Here is a 24,162-nt window from a genome sequence, read left to right on the forward strand (position 1 = left end):
TGTTTTATCATTCAAATCCATCTCACCTAGAGCTGGGCTGCAAATGGTATCAGTTTATCTGAATAGGAATTTGATCCAGTTAAGGGTATCCACCCGTATTCATAATTCAATGCAATTGGATTATTAAATCTATATGCATGTACAAACTCAACTTTATATTTTTTATTTATCAATAAAGTTAGTTTGAATGGAGGAACCCCAAACCTCACTACCTCACTCCAGAACTCCAGATAAAGATTGCATGCGATGCAACGATATCATCAAAAGTTCAAAACAATCTAACAACAGGCATTGTGTCTTCACGACACACAATGGTATATTAGTATATATAATGGAAATGTCAGTAGACATTTACGCAAGCTAAATCCAAGGACCTAAGCTCATTTGGATCTTTTCGAGTTCCTCTTGTAAGTTGTAACAAAACAAGGTCATTCATTTATCTATTAAGTACAGTATTCTTTTCCCTTTTTTTTTCTGCAGAAAGGCGTCCATTTTTACATGGACAGAGCTCCTCAGCGAGCAGTTTTTTTTTTTTTCAACTTTTTATATATAAAAAATCACATGCATGGTTCACGACAAAATTTCATTATAAGTTTACGGATAAACCTGAAAAGCCAACGCGACCAAAAATGAATACGAGTTTTATCGCATGATGGACCCAATTCCAGCTGAGGAAATTTATGGGAAAGGCTTTCCCCAATCCCCAGTGATTTGTGTAGTATGCGACCAAAAGAGCCAATGAACAACACATGCTTGATATACCTCTCAAATAAGCTCCTTCCACTCTTGAGAGATACCAATCTGATCCAAGAAGTGCACCAACGTCACAATAAGCCCGCCTCCAAAAGGTTTCTCCTTCTCAGAGTCTCATCCACGAGTTTGAAAGTTTTTCTGACAAGCTTCTGATCAAGGGCACTGGTCCTATAGATCTTGAATATCCGATCAACGCGATCTGGAGCAGTGCTCTGGAAGTATAGCTCCTCAAATTTCTTCTTCACGAACCTAACAATCAGATTTCATCAGACATTTGCCGTACAATACAAGTCAACCTATTCATTAATGCAAACAAGAGATACATGAAAAGGAAAAAGGACACTAGAACCAGAACCCAGTGCAGAGATGAATGTATAGTGCCAGAAGCGGAGGATGAAACAAGTCTCTCTGGTAAACTGGTTCGTGATTGCCTACACAAAATACCTATCCAACCTTAATGATACTGAACATCAACCCAGAAAGCTGGCTAGGCACGCGGGTTGGACACTCAACTGGGCAGTTCGTCTAGTGAAATGATCAAAATCATCAAAACCCATTTACCCAGTCAGCTATCCAGGTCACCAATTCAGATGCCTGGGTCAGGTTCAAAATATTCTTTAATCTAATATTCATTCTGGCATTTAGATATCGGATTCAGAGCAAAGGATCCAGAAGAGGTTCAGCAATCAAAAGGAACATTTATCCAATCAAAACAACCTTCTTAGCAGCTTCCCAAGTTATGACTCATCAGGATTCAGGATGGAGAACACTGATGAATCCAGAGAGCACTTACTCGTATGCATGCTCAATCTCTTGTTTTCCTGCATACACTGGTTGGTAATCCTTGAACCACTCACAAACGTTTAGTGGCACCTGCATGCATACCACAGAACATTAGAGAAAAAGTGCATGCTGATTTTACCATCCACTAGCAGTTGTTTAAGGCTAGGTTCTTTTTTCTTGGGGAGAGTGGGATTCACCTTTAGAACCTTCTTCTCAAATATATCAAATTTGTTCAGGAAGAGCATGAAAGACGTTTTCTGCAGAACATAATTATATTTCTATTAAGAAAAAGAATTACAGATATCAAGAAAGCAAAGGCTCTCTGCAGAGGCACCATTTACAAAACCTCAAAACATGGTTGTTTTAGAACCCAGTCAAAGAGTTCCCTGGTCTCCATCATTCGATTCTTGCTTTCATCCTCAAACAGCATCTGATCATACCTGGATCAAGCATTAGTGGATCAATATTTGTGGAGTTTAATAAACAAATACATCCTCCACAAAAGATGATACTGACTTGATCTTCAAGTCCAGCCAGGGAGTTAACTGGTAAAGATGTAAAGCCACTCCATCTCTAATAAGCAGATCCAGTGTTCATCACATGGGTGGAGAGAAACGGGGCCCACATCCTCTCAATTCCCACTATGAAAAGGGGAATTTCCAAACATTACTTTTTTTGGAGGGGTGTTTGGGATGATCCATTCCAGCTCTTGGCACCACCCCTGAGTAGGAAGATGGTATTTTTCAGGTCTAACTATTTTCTATAATCAAGGACATAGTGTAGTCAGCGCTTTATTTTTTTCTTTTTTTTGGGGGGCTTCTACACCCTGCAATTTCATCGGTAAGGCTACCTTGATTTGTTTTTCAGTCTACGAATAATTTCTCTTTGGTTGGGGTCAATGTTAATAATGTATACATATCAAAGATGTTGATAATCTACAGAGGAAATGTCAGCTCAATGGATGCAACTTTTGTTTGCCAACCAACCATCCCTAGCCTGGCTTTTGAGTGAAGACAACAAATATTTGGAATGACTAATAACCAACTATATTCCATTTAACAATACTATAAGTTTCTCCTCTCTGGAAACTAAGAGAGAAAAAAGAGTTGAAAAACAAAAATAGATGACTTAAAGCAACCAAAAGGATCCTACTATGTAGGTATTGTTTACCAGCTCTCCACCAAAGCTGGATATATAAACATCTCTGGTGCCATTAAGCATGGCAAATAAAGTTAGCATAACCATGGAGGAAACCATCTTTCAATACCAACTGAAAGAGATTGCTTAAGCATTATGTGTTCAACTTCAACCCATCTTAAATCAGGAAGCGTTAATCAAACAAGTGATAAGCTTACTCGCTAATAGCAACGCAAAAAATTACTGCTGTAACACCTTCAAATAGATGTATCCACTTTCTTCTCTCATTTCTCTGACCTCCAACATCAAAAAGTCTATAAACTTCACCACTTTTCTTATTCTCTCCAACAGGGCTGCATAATTTGGCATTCTACAGATTAGTACCAGTAGATCCAATCAGAAATGGATACTTGCTGCAACTAAAGATACACCATTGCACAATACTACCACACATGGAAATTATATCGAAGATATACATCTTTATGAAGGTATCCTAGTCTTTCTCATAGGACTCATTTGGTTTCAAGGTGTAGAGAACACTAATGTGGACCCCACTAAGGTGGTCCCCACTGTTCGTATGTCAGCAATAAGTTATGATTAAGATTAGTTCTTTAAGATAAGATTAGAACTAGCCTTTTATAAGATTAAGACTAGTCTTTTATAAGATTAGGATTAGTCTTTTTTCAGCTTTATCTTATCTTATCTTTCCATATAAGCAATTCAGTCCTTTTACAAGTATGATACTATGTATATAAATTTAAGAGGGGGGCAGCTGTTTTAAATCAACAACCCAACTCTCTTTTATCAAAATCTCTCTCTCTCTCTCTCTCTCTTCTCCCTCTTCTTTTCTTATTTTTTCTTCTCCTTTTTAAGTGTCTATTCAATCTTGAGTGACTACTTGGTATCAAAGCATTCGATCTAGGGTTTCTCATGTGGAATTAATTCATCCGACCACATGAGAATTATTTAGGGCTGAGTTTTTCATTCAACTGATTCTTGGAGATTACAAGAAGTCTTCAGCAACTGTCCAAGGATTGGAAAGTGCTTTTTGTAATCAGGAAGAATTAGAGAAGAATTAAGTGATCAAGGTTAGGTCTTTGATCAAGATTGGAGGTGCCAATCAGATTTTTTGGTTCTCTCATCAAGACTGAAGTTGGCAATCAAGAAGATTTTTCTCTGAGATCAGTTATGTTTCAGAATTTTCTCGGGTTGATCAGAATCAAGATCAGTTTTGAGCAAACTGAAGTTGGCGATCAGAACTTCAGGAAGATTTTTTAATCAAGATCAGGTTTTTTCAGAAATTTCTGGGTAAGGTCTTATTCCTTCTTGAGGGCAGCAGCAAGGATAGCTTAATTTGTGAGGTATGGCTATATAGAATTTTTTCTTTTTCTCTTCTAGGGTTTTAAGAGAAAACCCTGAAAACCAGGGCTGTTACTGTGTCTGGATAAGAGATTAGACTTGTTTTTAAGTTTGGCTGCTATCAAATTTCTGTTCTCTGATCTCTGTTTTTGGAGTTTTGTACCTAGACCAACTGCTATTAGTTCTCAGATTTAGTAAGCTGATTGATACAGTGATACAGTGATACAGTGAATTGGAAATTTTTTCTTTCCCTGAATTTGATTTCTGCCTCTAGACCTATTGTCGTCAGTTTTCAGACCCAGTAGGCTGATTGTTACAGTAAATAGAAGGTGTTTTTTGCTTAACCCCTAACCAAGAATGGAGTTCAAGCACCAAGGGGAAGGTGTTTTGGGGACTGGTTCAGGTGGCATGACTGAAAACACATTCCAAATTACAACTGTAAAGTTTGATGGTTCAAACTACTTAGAGTGGGCCCAATCAGCTATGATGGCTATTGGGGGAAGAGGAAAGCTGAACTATTTGTTGGGAGATGTGAATGAACCAAATAAGGAGGATCCCACTTATGCTAAGTGGATTCGGGAAAATTATTTGGTGATGACATGACTGTGCAATTCCATGCAGCCACACATCAGCCGAAATTACTTATGGGCAAAAACAACTAAAGAAATATGGGATGTTGTGAAAGAAACCTACTCTCAGCCCCTTAATGTTGCTAGGGCTTATGAGCTGAAATGTGAGGTTAGAAATCCCAAGCAAGGTGAGAAACAAGTTTCTGTTTATTTTTCAATATTGAAATCCCTATGGCATGAAATTGACCACCTTGAATCAATTGAATGGGAAAGTCAGAAGGATGCACAGATTTACAGAAAGCAGATTGAAACTAATAGAGTGTTTGAGTTCCTAGTTGGTCTAAATTCGAAATATGATATTGTGAGGCAGCAATTGTTGACAAGAGACAGTGTAACTCTGTCTCAGGCCTATTCCTTAGTGCACAACAAAGAGACTAGGAGAAAAGTTATGCTACAACAACAGCCTTTTGAATCAGCTCTAGCAGCAGTTAGGCCCAAATCTGGGGGTGATAAGGAAAGAGGCATGAAGAAGGAAGCTAAGAAGGACCTAGTATATGAGCATTGTGCGAAACCTAAACATACTAAAGAGACCTGTTGGAAGTTGCATCCACATCTAGTTCCAGCAAAACTCAAAAACAAAAAGGGGAATGCAAATATGGTTGTTAACATTGATAGTACAACCTCGTCTAGCACAAGAGACAATCCTCTAGACACTCTAGCTGCTGTCCGAGCTGCTCTAATTCAGCTAGAAAATGAAGTTGGTAATTCAGCTCCACCTCCTCAAACACCATCAACACCCCCTACCTCAACTTTTGCTCATTCAAGTAATCGGACCTCAGCTTACCATGCCTTAGCTACAGGTAATACAAAACATTCATGGATAATAGATTCTAGAGCATCTGGCCATATGACTGGCATGCCGTCACTATTTACTATTTATCACTTATCTTCAGGCAGAGACAGTGTCCATTGCTGATGGCTCCCTCGTTCCTATTTCTGGCAAGGGAGATATCAAGTCGTCTAATGCTATTTCCTTATCTTCGGTTTTGCATGCTCCTAAGCTTAGTACTAAATTGCTTTCAGTTAATAGCATTACAAAAAACCAGAATTGTTCAGTAACCTTTTTTTCCGGATCGATGTTTTTTCAAGATCTGGAGACAAGGAAGGTGATTGGGACTGGCCGTGAGGCAAATGGAGTCTATCTACTTGGAGGGAGTCTTCATTGGGAAGATAGTGAGACTAAGAGGTCTTGTGTTTTTTAGTCTGTTGATCAGGCTATGCTTTGGCATAATAGGATGGGTCATTTATCTTTTCGGGCTTTGAAGAGTTTGTTTCCTAGTTTATTTGAACATATCCAGATATCTAGTTTGAAATGTGAGAGTTGTGAACTTGCAAAACACTACAGGACAATCTATTCATTCATTAAGTAATAATAGAAGTAATGTTCCTTTTGAAATTGTGCATACTGATGTTTGGGGACCTTACCATACCACTGCCATTGGGGGGGAGGGGGGGCGGTTACAGATATTTCCTACTATTTGTTGATGATTATACTCGTTTTTCGTGGATTTATCTCCTGCGTTCTTGAGATGAGGTTCCAGCATTAACCCGGATCTTTCATTAGATGATTTTAACCCAATTTGGGGTCAAAATCAAAATTTTTAGATCTGGTAATGCAAAAGAATATTTTGCAAACCCATTAGCCTCCTATTTGCTTGAACATGGGTTTATCCATCAAAATACCTGTCCTCATACACCACAACAAAATGGGGTTGCTAAAAAAAAGAATAGACACATATTGGAGGTATACGTTTCTGGGAGGATGCTATTCTTACAGTAGTGTATCTCATCAATAGGATTCCTTCACGGGTTCTTGACATGAAACCTCCATTTACCCTCTTATATCCTAATAAAGAGTTATTTACCTTTCCCCTTAAAACCTTTGGTTGTACATGCTTTGTTCAAATTCTTGGACTTTATCGTTCCAAGTTTGATCCTAAGGCCTCAAAATGTATTTTCCTTGGTTATGCACAAACTCAAAAGGGATATTGCTGCTATGAACCTACTTCTAGGAAAAGATTTGTCTCAATGGATGTCACTTTCTTTGAAGATGTACCCTATTATCCAAGGGTTTCTCCTCAGGGGGAGAGTAGTAAGATTGGGATTAACTCGTCAAAAGTTCCTTTACCTATCCCATTAAGTGAAGAGGAGTTAATGGGGAGGGCTATCAGAGATGCAGGGATGTGAGAGTCCATCACAAACGATGGAGACAGGTTGATTTTGAACATCAACAGTGCAGCCCAATCCTCCTCAGCAGATCCAGATCCCGGTACCACAGTAGCCCCAGTTCCTTTTGCAGAGCTAGATCCAGGTACCATAGATACTACAAATGAGAGACATCCCACCATGGAGCCTTCACCTTCATTAGATGATCTTGATCTTCCCATAGCAGTTCGTAAGGGAAAGCGTCATTGCACCACATTCACAGCTCACAGCATAAGTATTGGTGGTCCTTGAAGATAGGCATCCAGTATGCTGAAAGTAAGCAATTGCAAATATATAGGGAATAGGTCCCACTTCACCACATCATGTTCAATTGTGATGGCTGTTGTTTCAATAATCTAGAAGTTTTGGGATTGGGTGAGTCTTTAGAAATCACCAAAGCATATGTCAGCAGTGTATTAAGGTCACATAAAGGATAGTGACTCCACTAAAGCAGAGTTACCATTTCTTCTTGAAAGTTTAAGATGGAGATGATTTATTAGAAAAAAGATGAGCATGTTCATTGGGCTACTTGAACTTTGAGGTGGAGGGAAATTCACAAGTTATCATTTGGTGGATGAGGGATTTTATAATGGCCACTTCACAGAATTGTCATCAAATAAGCAGGATTATTGACTAGTCCACGTGTTTCGTTTACTTGGGTATTAAGGTCTACAAAATCCCTATTCCCTGTCTAATTCACTTTTTGGAGAGGGTTAAAACATACATAACTTATATTGGGGATCATGTTTCCTGGGTTAATGAAGTATTTTATGGGAATGAGTTCAAATGATAATGGTATAAGTAGCAAAGAGGTTAACTCTTCTTTTGTGTATTATTCAGGGCATAGATGATAGTGTATATTTATTTCTGTACTCAATTATTCATTATTTTCTTAATAAAATTCAGACAATGTTACAAACTGTAAAAAGGATAGGCTTGTAGAGAGGATGAGAGGTAACTTTGTAATTTTACTTTCTTTTATTTGACTCTTTTGTATATCTCTTTGTACATTACTGTACATATCTCACACTTGTAAGGACAGAACTGTCCATTCTCAGATTAATATATAAATATCTTTTTCTGGGCGTGTGGTACTGTACACACCCATCCATTTTCGTGTGACTCTCTTGTCTCTTCTCTTCTTCAACTGAAACTGACAAGGCCGATAGGCATCATCATCACCATCATCATCCATGCCTTATCCCAATTATATGGAGTTGGCTACATGAATCCTGTTTTGCCAATCCATTCTATTTAAAGCCATATCCACTGTTAAACTATTAGTGTTTTAAATCATTTCTTACTACTTCTACCCCTGTCCTTTTTGGTCTGCCCCTAGCTCTTCTAGCCCCTTCTACTTGTAACAAACCACTTCTTCTAATTGGAGGTGTTGGTGGCCTTATATGCACATGACCAAACCATCTTAGTCTACTCTCTCATTTTATCATTTATTGGAGCAACTCCTAGGTTTCTACAGATGGCTTTATTCCCAATCCTATCCTTTCTAGTTTTTCCACTCATCCATCTTAATTGGTTATCTGTATTGGGTGTAGAGGGTAGTGCAGTAAAAGAAGACTATTTTTGGTCTTCTTCCTCAGCCTTACAATTAATAAAATTTTTTATCATTCTCAAAAAAAAAGAATAAATAAAACAAAAGGACAGGCTACTATGAATAGCACTTAATACTTACCAATACAAGGATGCTTTCTAAACCCAACTCAAAATATAAAATAAAAACACAACAGAAGCCAGTATCTTCTACAAAAGATCATTTTTTTATCAGTCCTGGCTGAAAGGAAATGTCTGCAATGCACAGAACAATTTCTTTTTGTTTATAAATGACAAAAAACTTGGCCATGAGAGTTACAATACTAAAAAAAAGTAAGGACAACATTTAGGTGGAGACTAACTCACTAAATTAACAAGAACTAAAACAAATCAGAACCAATTAATTAATCAAAGATAACATAATCATTTTGAGGAGTTCATAAACTAGTAACCTTAGTCCAATACACCCTACCAGAATTAGGCAAAGGCATTTTTACTCTAATATGTCCTTGAAATAGTTCAATGCACAGTAACAAAAACAACCTAAGAACATTCATCAAAAAAAAAAAACCAAAAAACCTAAGAAGCAAGTTTTTTTTTCTTTTGAAAAATGTAACATATAAAGTATATTAAAGAAAATGATAGAAAAAAATAAGTATATAAGATGTATACGGATCCAAAAGCCAACCACAGGAGCAGCTAGCATCCCAAAAAGGGCCCAGATCCAAAAACAGGCCAGGACAAGACCCAAACCTGAGACCAAAAAAAAAAAACACAGCCAAACAGAAGAAACCACTAAGGGCTCACCTCAACAAAACACTCAAGGACCCACCAAACAAAGGGCCCAGAACCAAACCAAAACACCACTGAGCTCAGGCCCAGCAATGAGAAACACAACAGAAAAACCTCCACAACCCCAGGAACATTAGAGACCAACAGGCACAGAAAAAGCCAATGCTAGCTACAGAATTTCTTCCTCTTCCCCCTCTGCCCCTATCACCTAAGAAGCAAGAATCACTGACTACTCCAACTTAGGTTCTTCTAATTCAATATTTTATTGTCAAATTATGCCTTCCAGTACTCTAAAGCAACACTCTGTAGCACCAGGCTACAATAATGGCGACATAACAAGGCACCTGTACAATATATTACAAAGCGAAATGCTAATAAGCAACTTTATGCAACCATCATATTTCTACCCCCTAAAGATAAAAGGGGAACCCATGAAAATACATGTCCAGCTTTGCCCCATAGTGTCTCTTTTCATGGATCCCATCAGGTCTGTAGGGCAAAAAATCCAAGAGTTCCATAAATTTTTCATCCATTAAAAAGACAAGTCCAAGCATTGCACAATCCTAGTCCAAAGGTTGGTTGTTTCATACAAAAAGTTCACATAAATAATGCAAACAACACATACTTGTTACCCTTTACAAGAACAAAATTTTCAAATTATTATAGTAATCATATCATCTGCATTGATAGTTGACAGTTTCAATGTTGTTAAGGGGTATTTCATGCCTATCAAGTATATATTTGGGCTTCACAATTTTGTTATGAGTTTAAGACCATCAGAGATGGCAGTTGGTTAATGTCCACCACTCCAACTAAGGAAATTAAAGATACAAACATGATGGTTTGAGAAAAGCATGTTTAGGTGCAATTAGGAAAGAAGCAAGGTTCTCAAGATGAAAACTCACCTGAACTGGATTTCTACAACACCTGTTGTTCGAACTCTTGCATAAAGAACATCCTCCTGAAGTATCAAAAACAGACATTAGGGAACTAGAGAATGAGGTATAGCTCTAAAATACAAATAAGCATAACACTGTAATGAGTTTATATAAAAATGGAATCTTTCCTTGGAAAGGTTAACTCCTGTGGTGCACTGCAGAAAAGGCCTTTTTGTTGCTTCTCTCCTCACATGTGCTTTTTATGTAGGAAAAGTGGAAAAACTGTACCCCATTTATTAATCTCCTGCCCCTTTGTCCGACATATCTGGGAGTTTTTTTGTGATCTTTTCAGTTGTAGCTGGATCCCTCCCCAAGAGGTGGCATACATTTTCAGGCCCAATTTCCTTAGGCAACCAAAAAAAAAAGAGGAAGATTGATGTGGAAAGTTACTAAAGCTGCAACTATTTGGGTGGTTTGGGAGGAGAAGAATATCAGAATTTTTAATGACAAAAGCGGACCTGTAGAGGAAGTAATAGAGACAATAAAAGTGAAAGTAACATTCTGGATTAAAACTTTGGATTGCTTTCAGAATTTCACAGTGGCTTATATTCTAAGGGCTTGGAAGGAGATAGCATTTTCCTCTAGAGTCAAAGATAGAATAAAAATGGAATGGAAACCTCCATGAGGCAGTAAAGTAAAGCTGAATTTTGATGGCAGCTCTTTGGGTAACCCTGGCATGGCAGGTATTAGTGGGGCATTAAGAAATTCAGAGGGCAGATTGTTGGCTTTTTTCTCTGGACCAATTGGTGTAGCTAACTCCATAAAAGTTGAATTGTTGGCGTTACTACAAGGTCTCAGGCTAGCTAAGCAATTGGGCTTCAATCAATTGGAGGTGGAAGGGGATTCAAAAGTAATCATTTCTTGGGCAAGATCTAATAGAAATATTCCTTGGACCCTCAAGAATGTTTATAGGGAAGTAGAAAGGATTGCAAGAGAGCTGGGTGCTGAATTCAAATGGGTTAGGAGTGCAAATGGGTTATCCGACTCCCCTGCTAAACAAGGGGTAGCAAGGGAGCAATTGTTTTGGGCATCTTTGTAACATAGTTTTGATCGTGGGGATGATATCATGATCATCAAATCAAAATAGTATTATATTTTCTCACTCAATTAATATAACCAAAGTTTTACTGATAAAAGAATGAGTTTATATAACATATCCAATAAGACATTGAGATGCATTGATGCAAAGCCAACCATCTAGCCCCTAGATGCAGACCTATCCAGCTCCTCAAGCAGGCCTATCTGACACCATTCAGGATTTTGCCAATGGTAGAGAAGTTTGTAGAACAATTTATTTGAGAGAAAAAAAAATAGGGTTGATCATGCATGTAGCTATGGCCCACCCATAGGTCTCGTAGGCATCCTATTATAGCTCTAGCTGGTTTGGCATGTTTAAATTATTTTCATTACAAGTTCTTTGAACTATAGGAGTTCTTCCTAGTATGCTTATTGTATTTTAATCCTAATTTGAATTTAAGCAACAGATATACAGTGTTTTGAAAGCTTTGAACATGTATTCAACAGGAATCCCAAATACTCTCTAATTTTGGGGGGAGGCAGAAAGTTGACTGCAAATCTTTACATGACCACCATAAACTCCACAGGCCCATATGAGACATGATTATAAATTTGTAAGAGAAGGTGAATAAAACGTCTCACTGAAGACTCTATGCTTTGGATGATGCCCAGCATGGTAACTTGGGTAATCCATTTAAAACTTCCTCAAAACTGATCTGCTCTGATCCTCAATATACTAGACATTAGATCTCCCCAAAATCTCATATTTTCTCTTGAACACTAGGCCTTAATCTCCCACACCTTAATTCAGATTTTTATTTCTAGTGTCAGGAAATCAACTTTGACCGTCCATTTTTTTCTGATTGATTCACCCATCTCCTTCCCTCAACCTTGTTTAAAACCTTTCTTTTCTCAACATTAGATCAAAGAGGTTTTACTAATATGAGAGAGAGAGAGAGACCAAATACAACCTAACTCATCCTTAATCCCAACTACAAAAATCCTGTCCTCCCATTTGCAGAGCCATGTTTCTGTTAAGGAGAATAGACACAAAAAATCTCAAATTAGGTAGCGTAGACCAACCAGCTACCCTGATAGCCAGCATAAAACAATAATGAAAAGCAAATTGAATAACCTTCCAGCCCCAACCCCAAGGCAGTTATTCCCCATGTTTCAAGTTTCAACCTTCACTAGTTTGAGCTTTTAAAAGCACCTATCCTAGTTGTTGAACCCTGGATTCCAGCAAACAATCTTGAATTTTGAAAGCACTGTTGGCATTTTCTTCAGGATGCTGTCAAGAAATTCTACCAAGTATCACCATGAAATTCAAAACCACAAAAAAAATTGTTTTAGTTGAATATAGCACTAAACAGATTGGAGCTCATATTATAGGTCAATGACAATTCAGAAAACAACATAAAAGACCCAAGGCTACAGTAAAAAGTAAACTATATATGTTTCCTCCATAAAAGAGTAGTCTCAAGTAAACCGTTTACCACAGGATGCATTGATGCTTCAGCAAATCATATGCACCCTTCAGATATTTATTCAGAAATTGTAAATGAAGACAGGACAATAAACTTGAATGAGAACCCAAACCAAGATAGCCCCCATAACAAAGAGAAATTATTAGCAACTAAGGCCATTACTGATGTAAACCTGTGAAGCACTGGAGTTCTGTTTTTTTTTTTTTTTAGTGTGAAGCACTGGAGGTTAACAGCCAGATATATGGATATGCAGAGAAATAAGATCTGACCTTGGTATTTTCTGCAAACTTTGTCAGTAAAAAAATGATGAAAAAATGAGTACTTAAAGCATGAGATATTTACTAACATAATTCATTTTGAGTGAATAGGACTGAGGGAATCTCATTGTATAAGACCTTAGTTGGAACATAGTTGACATCACATAATCTGTACAAATTCACCATGAAATAGTGAGCACAATCTGGAACTTGGAGTTCATTACTACGAGCATAGGTTTCCTGCACATACAAGGGTAGCTAGAAATTTAGTAGGGAGTGCCATTTGTATACACATGTGCATCCTCATGCATGAAAACCCCTTTCATGCATATGCACAAGCAGCCAAACAAACACAGAACAAAACAACCACTTCATGGCATCTAAGTGAAGCAAAAGAAACCTGAATTGCAGCATCCTTCCATAAAGTCTCTATATCCCGTGCAAGTTCTTTAGTCAAGCGTGGATAGTTCACCCGACCTCCAATTTCGGATAGCTTCTCTCCAATATCCTTATACCAGAATAAAGAAGAAGCATTTTCTTACTAAAAATGGAACCTTGAAAGATAGGAATGAGCAAACAGGAAGACAAGATATGTTTTGCATGTATGACAATCTGAATTACATGATGAAAGAAAGTTAACACTTCTTTAATATATTCAATTTGTTAAATAACACATAATGGAAATTGGCATTAAAAAATGTAAGCAAGACAAGGAAAGGTTGTTTTATACCTTATTTTCAACAGACAATGCATACTTCAAAGAATCTTCTTCATTCTGAGAAAATTCTTTTGCCCCATCATACAGCATCTGTTGGAATTTCCAAATATTTTCAATAAGATTCGACACAAAGGATCATCATTCATCTCATTGCAAAAGCTTTACAATCTATTCCAGCAAATGATGCTAAGAATTTTTCATATTTTGCAAAAGGGACACAACCAACACACCCTTTTCAGTATTGCATAATGCATACTTTAATAGTCTGATACACATTGGCATCGATGACTGATATGTAGCTCTTTAACTCCCCCTCATCAAAGCCAGTTTGAAATAAAAGTTTTATCTGTCATTACCAAGTATTAGTAAATGTTAGAATATATTGATATATGCAAAGCAGAAATTGAAGCAAATAGGAATAGGTAAGGAAGCACATAATGCCAAACCTGCTTAAAAATTGTGGACTTTCCTGACTCTCCAGCCCCTTAAAACCAAAAGATTGTCCATAATGAATAAGAAAAATTCACAAAAGAAAAGACTTCAATGGACAGAAAGAAGTGCTTACTGCTTAGCAGCATGCTTTAACCAAAAGATAGGCATCACAAAATTAAAAACTACAGCATCAGAGAAAGATAAACAACTAAAACAGAGAAAACATTGCTTTTCAGAAAATGCAAATAGAATCAAAACAATGATGAAGACTGATAGGACAACCATTTATAACATCATTGCACATGTACAAACTACAAAACTTTAAAATAAAAATGAACAAAATAAAGAAGCATCAACTAGTAGAATTCTTTGCCTTTTTCTATTTGCTGGGTTGTTTGCAAGGAAAGAAATAGCAGGCTTTTTGAGGCAAAGTTTGCACCTTTGGAAGCCATTATTGGAAAAGGCCAAATGGACACTGATGAGATGGACTGGTGTTTGAAAACTGTTTGCAGGGGTTCAGACTGATTGCTTGAGATATCACTGGTTTAATTCTACTATCGTTTTTTAACACTCATTTTGTATGACCTGTGGATATATAGTTATAAACTTTTTGTAAATTCTTGAGGGTTTCTCTCACTCCTTTATAGCAATACAATACATCTTTAGCATTTATCAAAAAAAAAAAAAAGATTAAATAAAGAAGCATCAAACTTTAGCATTTCAATGTTGAATTCATCCAGCACAGTGGTTGGTCAAATCTCCCTTTCATCACTACATCTCCCTCTTGTTCCAGGCTTCCAGCAATCTCCATCTTGGACTGCTCCCCCCCCCCCCCCCCCACTCCCTTTTCCCTTGAGAACAAACAAATGGATTTGGATTTGGAATGATGTCCCCATCTCTTATCATTTAACAGATTTTCTAGTCCTTCTGTTTTCTATTTTATCCCATAGCCCAAAATATGCAACAACTGCCATTTCCTTACCATCACTAGGGACTCCACATGACAGGATTACCCATAGAGCAACCCTGACAATTAAATTTGACAACATTTCAACCATGCAACATAAAAAGCATAAAAAAAAAGCTGCAAACTTCATCAAACCTCCCAACTAAAATATCAGTTTCAAAGCCAACCCCCATTTTTAAAAGAATTGATTCTTTTATATGTAAAGAAACTTTGTATCAAATAAAAACATGTAAAATTTGTATAATAAAGGAAAGCAGGGATGCTGAAAAAGAAAAATACCCTTAACTTATCATCCAAAAGATGCCTAAAACCTCATATTGAAAAAATCACTTAATCCCCCATCAAAAAAAGAGGCCCAAAAACCTCAGAAATTCAAGAGCCATAACCAAACAAGCAGATCCTCCACACCATCAAAACTTTTGCCAAACACTTACCATACCCGAAAACATCACCATATAACCATAACTCACCCAGACAACTGATTCATCAAGTATACCCATATAAGCTCATTAGAAAGAGAAATTACTAATATGATTTATTCCCATAATGACAGATCCCCCTTCCTCGAGTGCTCAATCCTCTACAGCTACTCCCTAGATTTTACCATTGAGCAAGACAATATTGCTAGATTATCCTTAGTGTTACAACCATCCACATCTTCTCATTACCGTTTGAGATCTGTAACTAATATTGGAAGCATAAACAGGCTTGCATACATAGTTCATGAAGCAAAATGCTCATAACCTCCAAAACAATTTAATGAATGATTTCTAATCCTGACTTCTCCAAAACTCGCAACACCTTGTTCTGAACATTCTGATAACATTACCTCTTGCAGCAAAGAAAGAGAATCAAAGATTAACTAAATGCAGTTAGACTCATCATCATCATCATTGTTGTCCATGCCATATCCCAACTATATGAAGTCAGTTACATGAATCCTGTTTTGTCAATCTGTTCTATTTAAAGCTGTTTGCTGAAATAGGGCTGTCGAATGAAAGAAGAAGAGGAGAAGAAGAAGAAGATATGAGATGGGCGGCAGAATAATCCTCAGCCAGCCCTAATCTACTATATATAAGGACATTACATAATGTTACATGAATAAACAAGAATGCCCCTGATTAGTGATGGGACACCTAGTCAAAATAAACACTAAATAAGATTAGGCCCAATAACTAATGACTTAAGACCCAACAAAGATAAACATACAAATTAAGACAGCCGAACCAACACTCCCCCTCAAGCTAAGCATGGATGTCAATCATGTTTAGCTTGCCAAGTAAGTCCACAAGTTTCACTGTAGCTAGCCCTTTAGTCAGAACATCCGCAATTTGCATCTCGGAGGGAGTATAAGGAATGCAAAGTTCTCCTGAGACAATTCTTTCTCTAACAAAGTGACGGTCTATCTCAATATGTTTCGTTCTATCATGTTGCACTGGGTTATTTGCAATGTTGATGGCAGCCTTGTTGTCACAGTACAACCTGAGAAGACACTCAATCTTTATTCCAAGTTCACCAAGCAGGATCTTAAGCCATAAAAGTTCAGCAACACCATGAGCCATGTCTCGGTATTTGGCCTCCGCACTAAATCTAGCAACCACATTCTGTTTTTTACTCCTCCATGTAACTAAATTTCCTCCAACAAAGGTGCAGTACCCATAAGTAGACTTCCTGTCCCCAACAGAACCAGCCCAATCTGCATCAGTATATCCTTCAACTTCAATTTTACTGTTTTTCTTGAACAGAATCCCTTTCCCCGTGCAAGACTTCAAATATCTGAGGATCCTTTCCACAGCTTTCATGTGAGGAATTTTAGGAGTGTGCATGAACTGACTGACAACATGTACAGCATAAGCAATGTCAGGGCGAGTGTGGGATAGGTAAATCAACTTCCCCACCAGCTTTTGGTATCTTTCCTTATCAAGGTAGTCCTCTCCTACTGACTCCTGTAGACCATGATTCTATTCTACTGGAGTATTTGCTGGCCTACACCCCATCATGCTTGTCTCTTGAAGAAGATCAAGGATGTATTTCCGCTGACATATATAGATTCCCTCTTTGGACCTTGCAACTTCAATCCCAAGAAAGTATCTCAGTTGGCCCAGGTCTTTGATCTCAAATTCAGCAACCAAAACCTCCTTTAGTCTTTTAATCTCTTCCTGATCATCCCTTGTAATTACCATATCATCCACATAGACAATAAGTGTCGTAAGTTTGCCATTTCCCTTCCTTATGAATAGGGTATGATCTGCCCCACTTTGAGTGTAACCCCCTTTCTTCATGACCCCACATAGCTTCTCAAACCAAGCTCGAGGGGACTGCTTAAGGCCGTATAGGGCCTTTTTTAGTCTACATACCTTCTTGCCAAAACCATAACCTGGTGGAGGATCCATGAACACCTCTTCATGCAGGTCGCCATTCAAGAAAGCATTTTTCACATCCAACTGATGTAGCTCCCATGAGAAATTTGCAACTAATGATAATAGAACTCGGATTGTGTTGAGTTTTGCCACCGGAGCAAAAGTTTCTTTGTATTCAATCCCTTCTTTTTGAGTAAACCCTTTTGCTACCAGTCTAGCCTTGTACCTCTCAATGGACCCGTCCTCCCTATGCTTCACAGTGAACACCCACTTGCATCCAACAATGCCTTTCCCTTCTGGTAGATCCACTAATTCCCAAGTCCTTGCTTTCATTAAGGCCTTCATTTCTTCGTCCATAGCTTCTTTCCATTTTGGGTTAGATACTGCCTCAGAATACCTAGTAGGAACATGCACAGAAGAGAGAGCAGACACAAAAGAACAATAGCGAGGACACAAATGTGAGTAAGACACAAAATCAGCAATGGGGTGTCTGATAGTACAAGAACGAGTAGACTTACGAAGGGCAATAGGAAGATCCAAGTTAGAGGAATTGATAGGATTACCTTGAGTTTCTGAGACAGGTTGATCTGAGTCAATTGGCTACTGTCATGAGTTAGAGAACCCTTCTTCCTTCTGTTGTAGGTGATTCTGATATCTCTTTGCAGCCTGCTAGAGTCTTCAGTAATATTTGCAACATCACTAGTAGTAGCTAGTACAATGGGAGCCTCACTAGATTTACTCGGGATACCACAACTAGGTGGATCAGGAGGAGAAGATGGAAAGCCTGAGGTCAAGAGAGGTACAAAGAATGGGGAAACAGAAGAATCCTCTTCCATCCCACTAGTCTCCCCCTGAAGAGGATTCTGGGAAGAATGAAAATAGGATTGAGACTCAAAGAATACCACATCCTTTGTGACATATTTTTTCTTGGTGACTGGATCATAACACATGTATCCCTTCTGAGTAGGCGAGTACCCCAAAAAGATTCCCTTTGTAGCCCTAGGATCCAATTTGGTCTTCTTCGGATCCTTGACATGTATAAAGCATACACAACCAAAGACTCTCGGTGGAAGAGAGTTGGTCTTTAGACGGGCTAGGGCCCGACTAAGTACCTCTACCTCATCGGCAGTAAAACCCAAGGACCCGATTCGGGGGGAATTAGTAGTCTGTCCCATGGAAGAGGAAGTAACTGTAGATGAGTGTTTTGAACCATCATCACTTTGACCCGTAGCTAGATTCACACTTGCAGATTGACCCTTCAGATGCTTCTTATCTTTCCTCAATGCAGTTGGCTTCAGATGCGGATGGAGAACCCAACAGGTCTCTTTCACATGCCTTTCCCCTCCATAGTGGGTGCACTTCAGATGTCTCTTGTCAAAGTGCTTGTTTCCCCTTTGATTTGTAGAGATTGGGGCCGAATGCTCCACAGACTGTTCAGCTAGTTTCGTTTGAGTATCAACCTGCATCTCTTTTCTTCTCACCTCTTCACTCCTCACAAGGTAGTAAACATGATGTAAGTCTGGCATTTCATCCCTTCCCAGAATTTGGGACCTTATGCTCTCATATATAGGATCTAAGCCAGCTAGAAACTTAAATGCTCTACCCTCTTCAATTTGTTTGTCATGCTTTTCCTTGTCTCCGGCACTCTCCCAATCAATAATAAGGTGGTGATCTAACTCTTCCCATAGTCCTTCTGGTGTAGCAAAATATGTTGCAACACTCATATCTCCCTGCCTCAAGGCAGCAATGTCTTGATTCAGTCTGTAAATTCTGGCATTATTCTTTTTCTGCCCATAGGTTTTAGAAACTTTTTCCCATATCTTGGCAGCCGTGGAGAAATGTTGAACAGTCCTAGCTACTCTTGGAGTCATTGAGGCAAGTAGCCAAGACATAACTGTAGCATTCTCCTTGCGCCAAGCTGCATATTCAACACTCCCCACTTCTGGTTCCTTCTTCTACCCGTCCAAGTAACCAGTGAGTTCCCGGGATGTGATGAAAAGCAAGGCTGAGACAGACCATTCCCTGAAGTTGTACTCATCCAACAACACACTTGTGATCTGTAGACTGTGTAGATTTGGATTCTCCAGATTAGGAGACCTCCCACAAGCCCTAACATCTCTAGAAGACACTTCCCCGGATATGGAAGACATCTTCACTTACTTGTAAATGTCAAAACAGTAAACGCAATATATAGTGAACTGTTTCACACTTACGGAACTTGTTGCACTATAAACTCAGTCCTGAGAACCCGACACAGAGCTGAAACACCAAGTACTACACTGCACACTGTGCCCTAATCACTACTGTCACAGATTATACTTTGTTGTGCTACCTTCTGCTGTGTTCTAATCACTGCTGCCGCAGCCTGCAACTTGCTGTGTTATAACCTCACCCACGAACAGTTTTAGAGCTGCTAAGATTAGTCCTTCCGCCTAGATCTGTTCTACACAGATCTATCTTAGCCGAATGGCTACAGTCTGTTGTACTGCGTCTATTAGGGCATCAGCCTCTGGGTCTACCTCCCCTTGGGCCCTACAACCAAGGGAAACCCTAGATGTAGGTCTAGCTGTGTTCTACGACCAACCCTAGGGTTTCTTTGCAGCAACAAAAAAAAAAAAAGATGAGAATTAACTGCGAGTAGAGGAAGAGGCGGCCGCTGTAACCAATCAAAAGATTAGTGCCCTAATACCATGTTTGCTGAAATAGGGCTGTCGAATGAGAGAAGAAGAGGAGAAGAAGAAGAAGATATGAGATGGGCGGCAGAATAATCCTCAGCCAGCCCTAATCTACTATATATAAGGACATGACATAATGTTACATGAATAGACAAGAATGCCCCTGATTAGTGATGGGACACCTAGTCAAAATAAACACTAAATAAGATTAGGCCCAATAACTAATGACTTAAGACCCAACAAAGATAAACATACAAATTAAGACAGCCGAACCAACAAAAGCCATATCCGCTGTCAAATTATTAGTGCTTAAATCATTTCTTACTACTTCTACCCATGTCCTTTTAAATGCAGTTGACTCATAAACCCAGAAAATGTAAAGCTTAAGATGGGACTTAACTGATAAGCATCAAGTTGAGACTTCAGCAGGTTATACCTAAAAAGGATCATCAATGATAAAGAATGCTCTACTCATGCAAGAAACTACAGGGCTCAGCATCTAACTAGTATTTTGTAAACAGACAAAGCTTCAATTACTGGATATATAATTTAAGATTGATGAATCAAAAAATAATTTAAGGATAATGTACAACACACAGACAATAAATAGAACTTAAGGTTTAGGTAATATGTACCAAGTAGTAGAAGCTTTTGGATATGCTTTTCAGCCTTTGTTTCTTGAGCAATGCGCCTCTCTATTTCTACAGCCTGAAAATGAACCAAAAAACCCAAATAAAAAGATAAGTGCTGCGTTACTGACTGTGACTTATAAATCATTTTAAGAATAAAATTGTGAAGAGCCACCCTCTAATTGATGAGTGTGTGTGTGTGTGTGTACATCCATATGTTTGTTTTTGTATATATGCATGCAGAGGAGCATGCGTTAAGATAAAAGATTTTCAAGCATAGCTAACAACAGGGTTTTATGAATCCTCTTCGGTACAAACTCAGTAAACATATATATCTTAAAAGAACAGAATATTCACCTGGGCATTTTCTTCGGCATTAGCTTCATCAAAATGCTGGTGTTTGCTGCAAAGTAAGCCCATACTTTCTTTTACAATGGAAAGCATAGGAGTTATACTAATCAAGATGCACCATGTATCATGGGGATCTTCTGATATTTGACTCCTGTTTAGAAGATTGGCAAAGAATGTGTTTATCGTTGCTTGCTCAGGTACAAATTTTCAGGTGAATAAGATGTAACTGGCAAGCAGCAACTGCACAAGAAAGAATAGCAGAAAAAACCTCATTACATATGGTCAGGTAAGAATAAGATGCGTAGAAAACTGACTGAGACAAATTTCTCTTCAACTAATCATGAAATGTTGAAGGAAACAGAAATTGTTCCAATAAAAAAAAATACCCTTTTTCTGAAAGAAGATAGAAAATTTTCATTAATTGATAAACTAGTACATGAGATGATGTGCAACAGAATCAAAGCAAACAAAAGGAAAAGTCAAGCATTAAATAGGCAAAGATCTGTCATTATACAGAGACTCCCTATGAACATCAGATTTAGCCAACCCGTCTGCCAATGAATCTAATTCTCTAAGGAGCCAAGTAAGATTTGCATTTTTTACAGCCAAAATGTCTCTAGCCTCGGCCAAGTAGTGAGCCAGCCTCCATGGGCCACCTTTAACCTCTTCTAACCATGTGAATGTGTTTGCTGACTCATTAGGCAAGAATCATTGACTAACGTTTCTAAAAGAAAAAAGGGGTTTATCCATTTTGTGGTATAAATTGTGAAGATCACAATATTTTAAAGACTAGTTTGAATTTGTGAATTGAAACCACAATGGGAATTTAAGTAGACAAATAATAAGAAGGTAGATCTGTTATTCGGTTATTCCATTAAGCCTGCCCCAGTTACCAAATTCCCTCTGAGAATTTCTCAACCATCCAGACTCTTCTAATAGACAGGAAGTGAGAAACTAATTACATAAGCCAAACAAGTAGTTAATTACCTCTAACCCTATTGCATGGGATGCAAGGAAGTTCTTTTGCACTCTTCCCATTTTCCACCTGACTTGTTAGACTTCGTGTAAAGAATTATATGGATCATATTGTTCAACACAGGATGTAAAGAATTTTGTTTCATTAACGGAACTTCAACACCTACACTCAACCCAACAAATCCTCGTCCTAGCTCTATGGTGTCAAACTACATGAAAACTTCTCCTCCATTTCTGCTCTATCCAGTGCCATATGCATTCTTAAATTGGGATCCCTCCAATGATAAAATCATCCTACATCATGGCCTGCCCCTAGCTCTTCTAGACCCTCGACTTGCAACAGATCATTTCTTCTTACTGTTGCCAATAAATGCTCTTTTATGCACACGATGAAACCATCTTAGTTAGTATACTGTATTTCATTTTATCACCTAAGGGGAAACACTCACCCCTCTGCTACACTCATTTTTTTAACATGTTTCTCGACTTAGAACACTGTTCAAACTTTGGCACCTAGTACAAAAACGAAAGAAGAAGGTGGTCCAATTACTAAGCTTCATAAATATGCACTACACTTAACATGTTTCTCTGTTTGCTACTGTTTTGTAATCTTTTCCTCCTTTGATTAATTAATTTCATCCAGAAAAGGACTTATTTTCCATAACAACCCAAGTCGGCTGAAACAGTCATCCGCAAATCCCTTTAAGAGCTGAAACATAATATAACCCATCAATCGATTACAAACCCGGTATCTAAATCGGTTCACAGTTCACACGCAACACCCACCAATCAGCAGATGACGTATAATTAACACTCCAAAGAATCACACCAGCAATCTCCAAATCTTCCAAAACATCCATCTTAAACATCCCACTAAAACATGTGAGAAAACATTTGAAATTTCAAAAAAAAAAAAAAAAAAGAAAGAAAGAAAACGTGAAACAAGGACCAACATCAGACACCAATAACAACCCAAGAAAGAATATTAACAAAGCCAAAAAAAGACCCATCAATCTCCCATTTGATCAACAACAAAATATCTCTCAGAAACATATGCTACTACCACTAATAAGGCAATAACATAACACAAATTCGATAAGAGAGAAAGATCTCAAACAGCAAAATAACAATAAAGTAAAATGAAAAAGAAAAAAAAAAAGTAAAGCTCAAGCTCAATTGCATTGTAGTACCTGGTAAAGGAGCAATATGGTTTATCTCCAAAACCAACGTATTTAACTGCAATTCAACTCACCCAATCTCTGCTCAAACAAAAGTCAGCTGAGATGGAGCAGTGTTGTCTCCCCTCCTCGCAGTCATTGTACAAAGTACCCAAGTACGCATCTCTTCTCTGCTAAATCTGCACAGAGAGAGAGACGAAAGCTGCACGCTTTCCCCTCAGTCAAAGTAAGAAAAAGAAGAAAATGAAAAGAAAAGTAATCCAGTCTCCTTGGGAAAATAGAATAGTATTTGTGTTGGTCTTTCTGACTTTCTGTATCTGAACTTTTGTCAATACTATACTAGTTACTGTGTCCCCAATCCCCATTACGAGGATAACATAGCAGGCTATCCATATTGAATTAAAACCGTTGGATTAAAATATTATTAGTTCAGAATAGTAGATATGGGTTCTAACAGTGTCTGAGGAGGGTAAAGATTCCAATACAATGATGTTAGCACTAGTTTTACCATCTTAATGTGAGATCAAATTCTACTTTTTCAAATCACTTGTGAAGACTTCAGGTGTCCTCTTGCGAAACAAAAGAGTACGCCATTGCCATCATATGCCTTGCCCCCTCGGGCCCTGAGACTCTGAGACCATACTATTTATATATCCCATTTGACTGGGAAAAAGAGAGAGGAAAATTGAACTGTTTGGATTGGTTGGAGTTGTGACTCTTCTTCTCTTGGCATCAAGTTTCTTGGACCGGTCCCTTTGGTGATGCGCCTTTTGCTGGCCCCATGCTTTTCAGTCTTCGGAATTTACATCTCCAGACATTTTTAGTAATTAATTGATTGGACGGGCTGAACAGAGTGTGGACCATGGAGCAGCAAGAAAAAAGAAAAACATATGCGCCTGTTTGGTAGAAGGAAAAAAAAGGTGGAATTGTCCTTTGCATCCAAATATCAAGACCCTCTATTGAATTTGGAGT

The 24,162-nt window shown here is 38.2% G+C and overlaps 1 protein-coding gene across 8 annotated transcripts; it reads right to left on the reverse strand.

The window, feature by feature from the left end:
• Nucleotides 1-408: 408 nt before the first annotated feature.
• Nucleotides 409-24,055, reverse strand: LOC148846750 (guanine nucleotide-binding protein alpha-1 subunit-like). Of its 8 annotated transcripts, none has more exons than XM_088951538.1 (14): nucleotides 23,203-24,055; nucleotides 21,044-21,277; nucleotides 20,693-20,765; nucleotides 14,070-14,107; nucleotides 13,880-13,969; nucleotides 13,636-13,713; nucleotides 13,306-13,413; nucleotides 13,044-13,145; nucleotides 10,112-10,167; nucleotides 2,892-3,026; nucleotides 1,883-1,976; nucleotides 1,734-1,793; nucleotides 1,547-1,626; nucleotides 409-1,002 (listed from the first exon to the last, which is right to left on the reverse strand). In XM_088951538.1, exons 2-14 carry the CDS (start codon nucleotides 21,128-21,130, stop codon nucleotides 825-827), a joined length of 1,179 nt encoding a protein of 392 aa, XP_088807664.1. In that variant the 5' UTR covers nucleotides 21,131-21,277; nucleotides 23,203-24,055; the 3' UTR covers nucleotides 409-824. The 8 variants fall into 8 exon arrangements, with proteins under 8 accessions (XP_088807664.1, XP_088807665.1, XP_088807666.1 ...); XM_088951539.1 differs by having other exon boundaries at nucleotides 23,265-23,404; XM_088951540.1 differs by lacking the exon at nucleotides 23,203-24,055 and adding an exon at nucleotides 21,552-21,665.
• Between the last annotated feature and the right edge of the window lie 107 nt (nucleotides 24,056-24,162).

This window comes from Nelumbo lutea, chromosome 6 (assembly GCF_056320005.1).
Source record: "Nelumbo lutea isolate HS-2025 chromosome 6, American lotus-T2T, whole genome shotgun sequence".
Lineage (NCBI taxonomy): Eukaryota > Viridiplantae > Streptophyta > Magnoliopsida > Proteales > Nelumbonaceae > Nelumbo > Nelumbo lutea.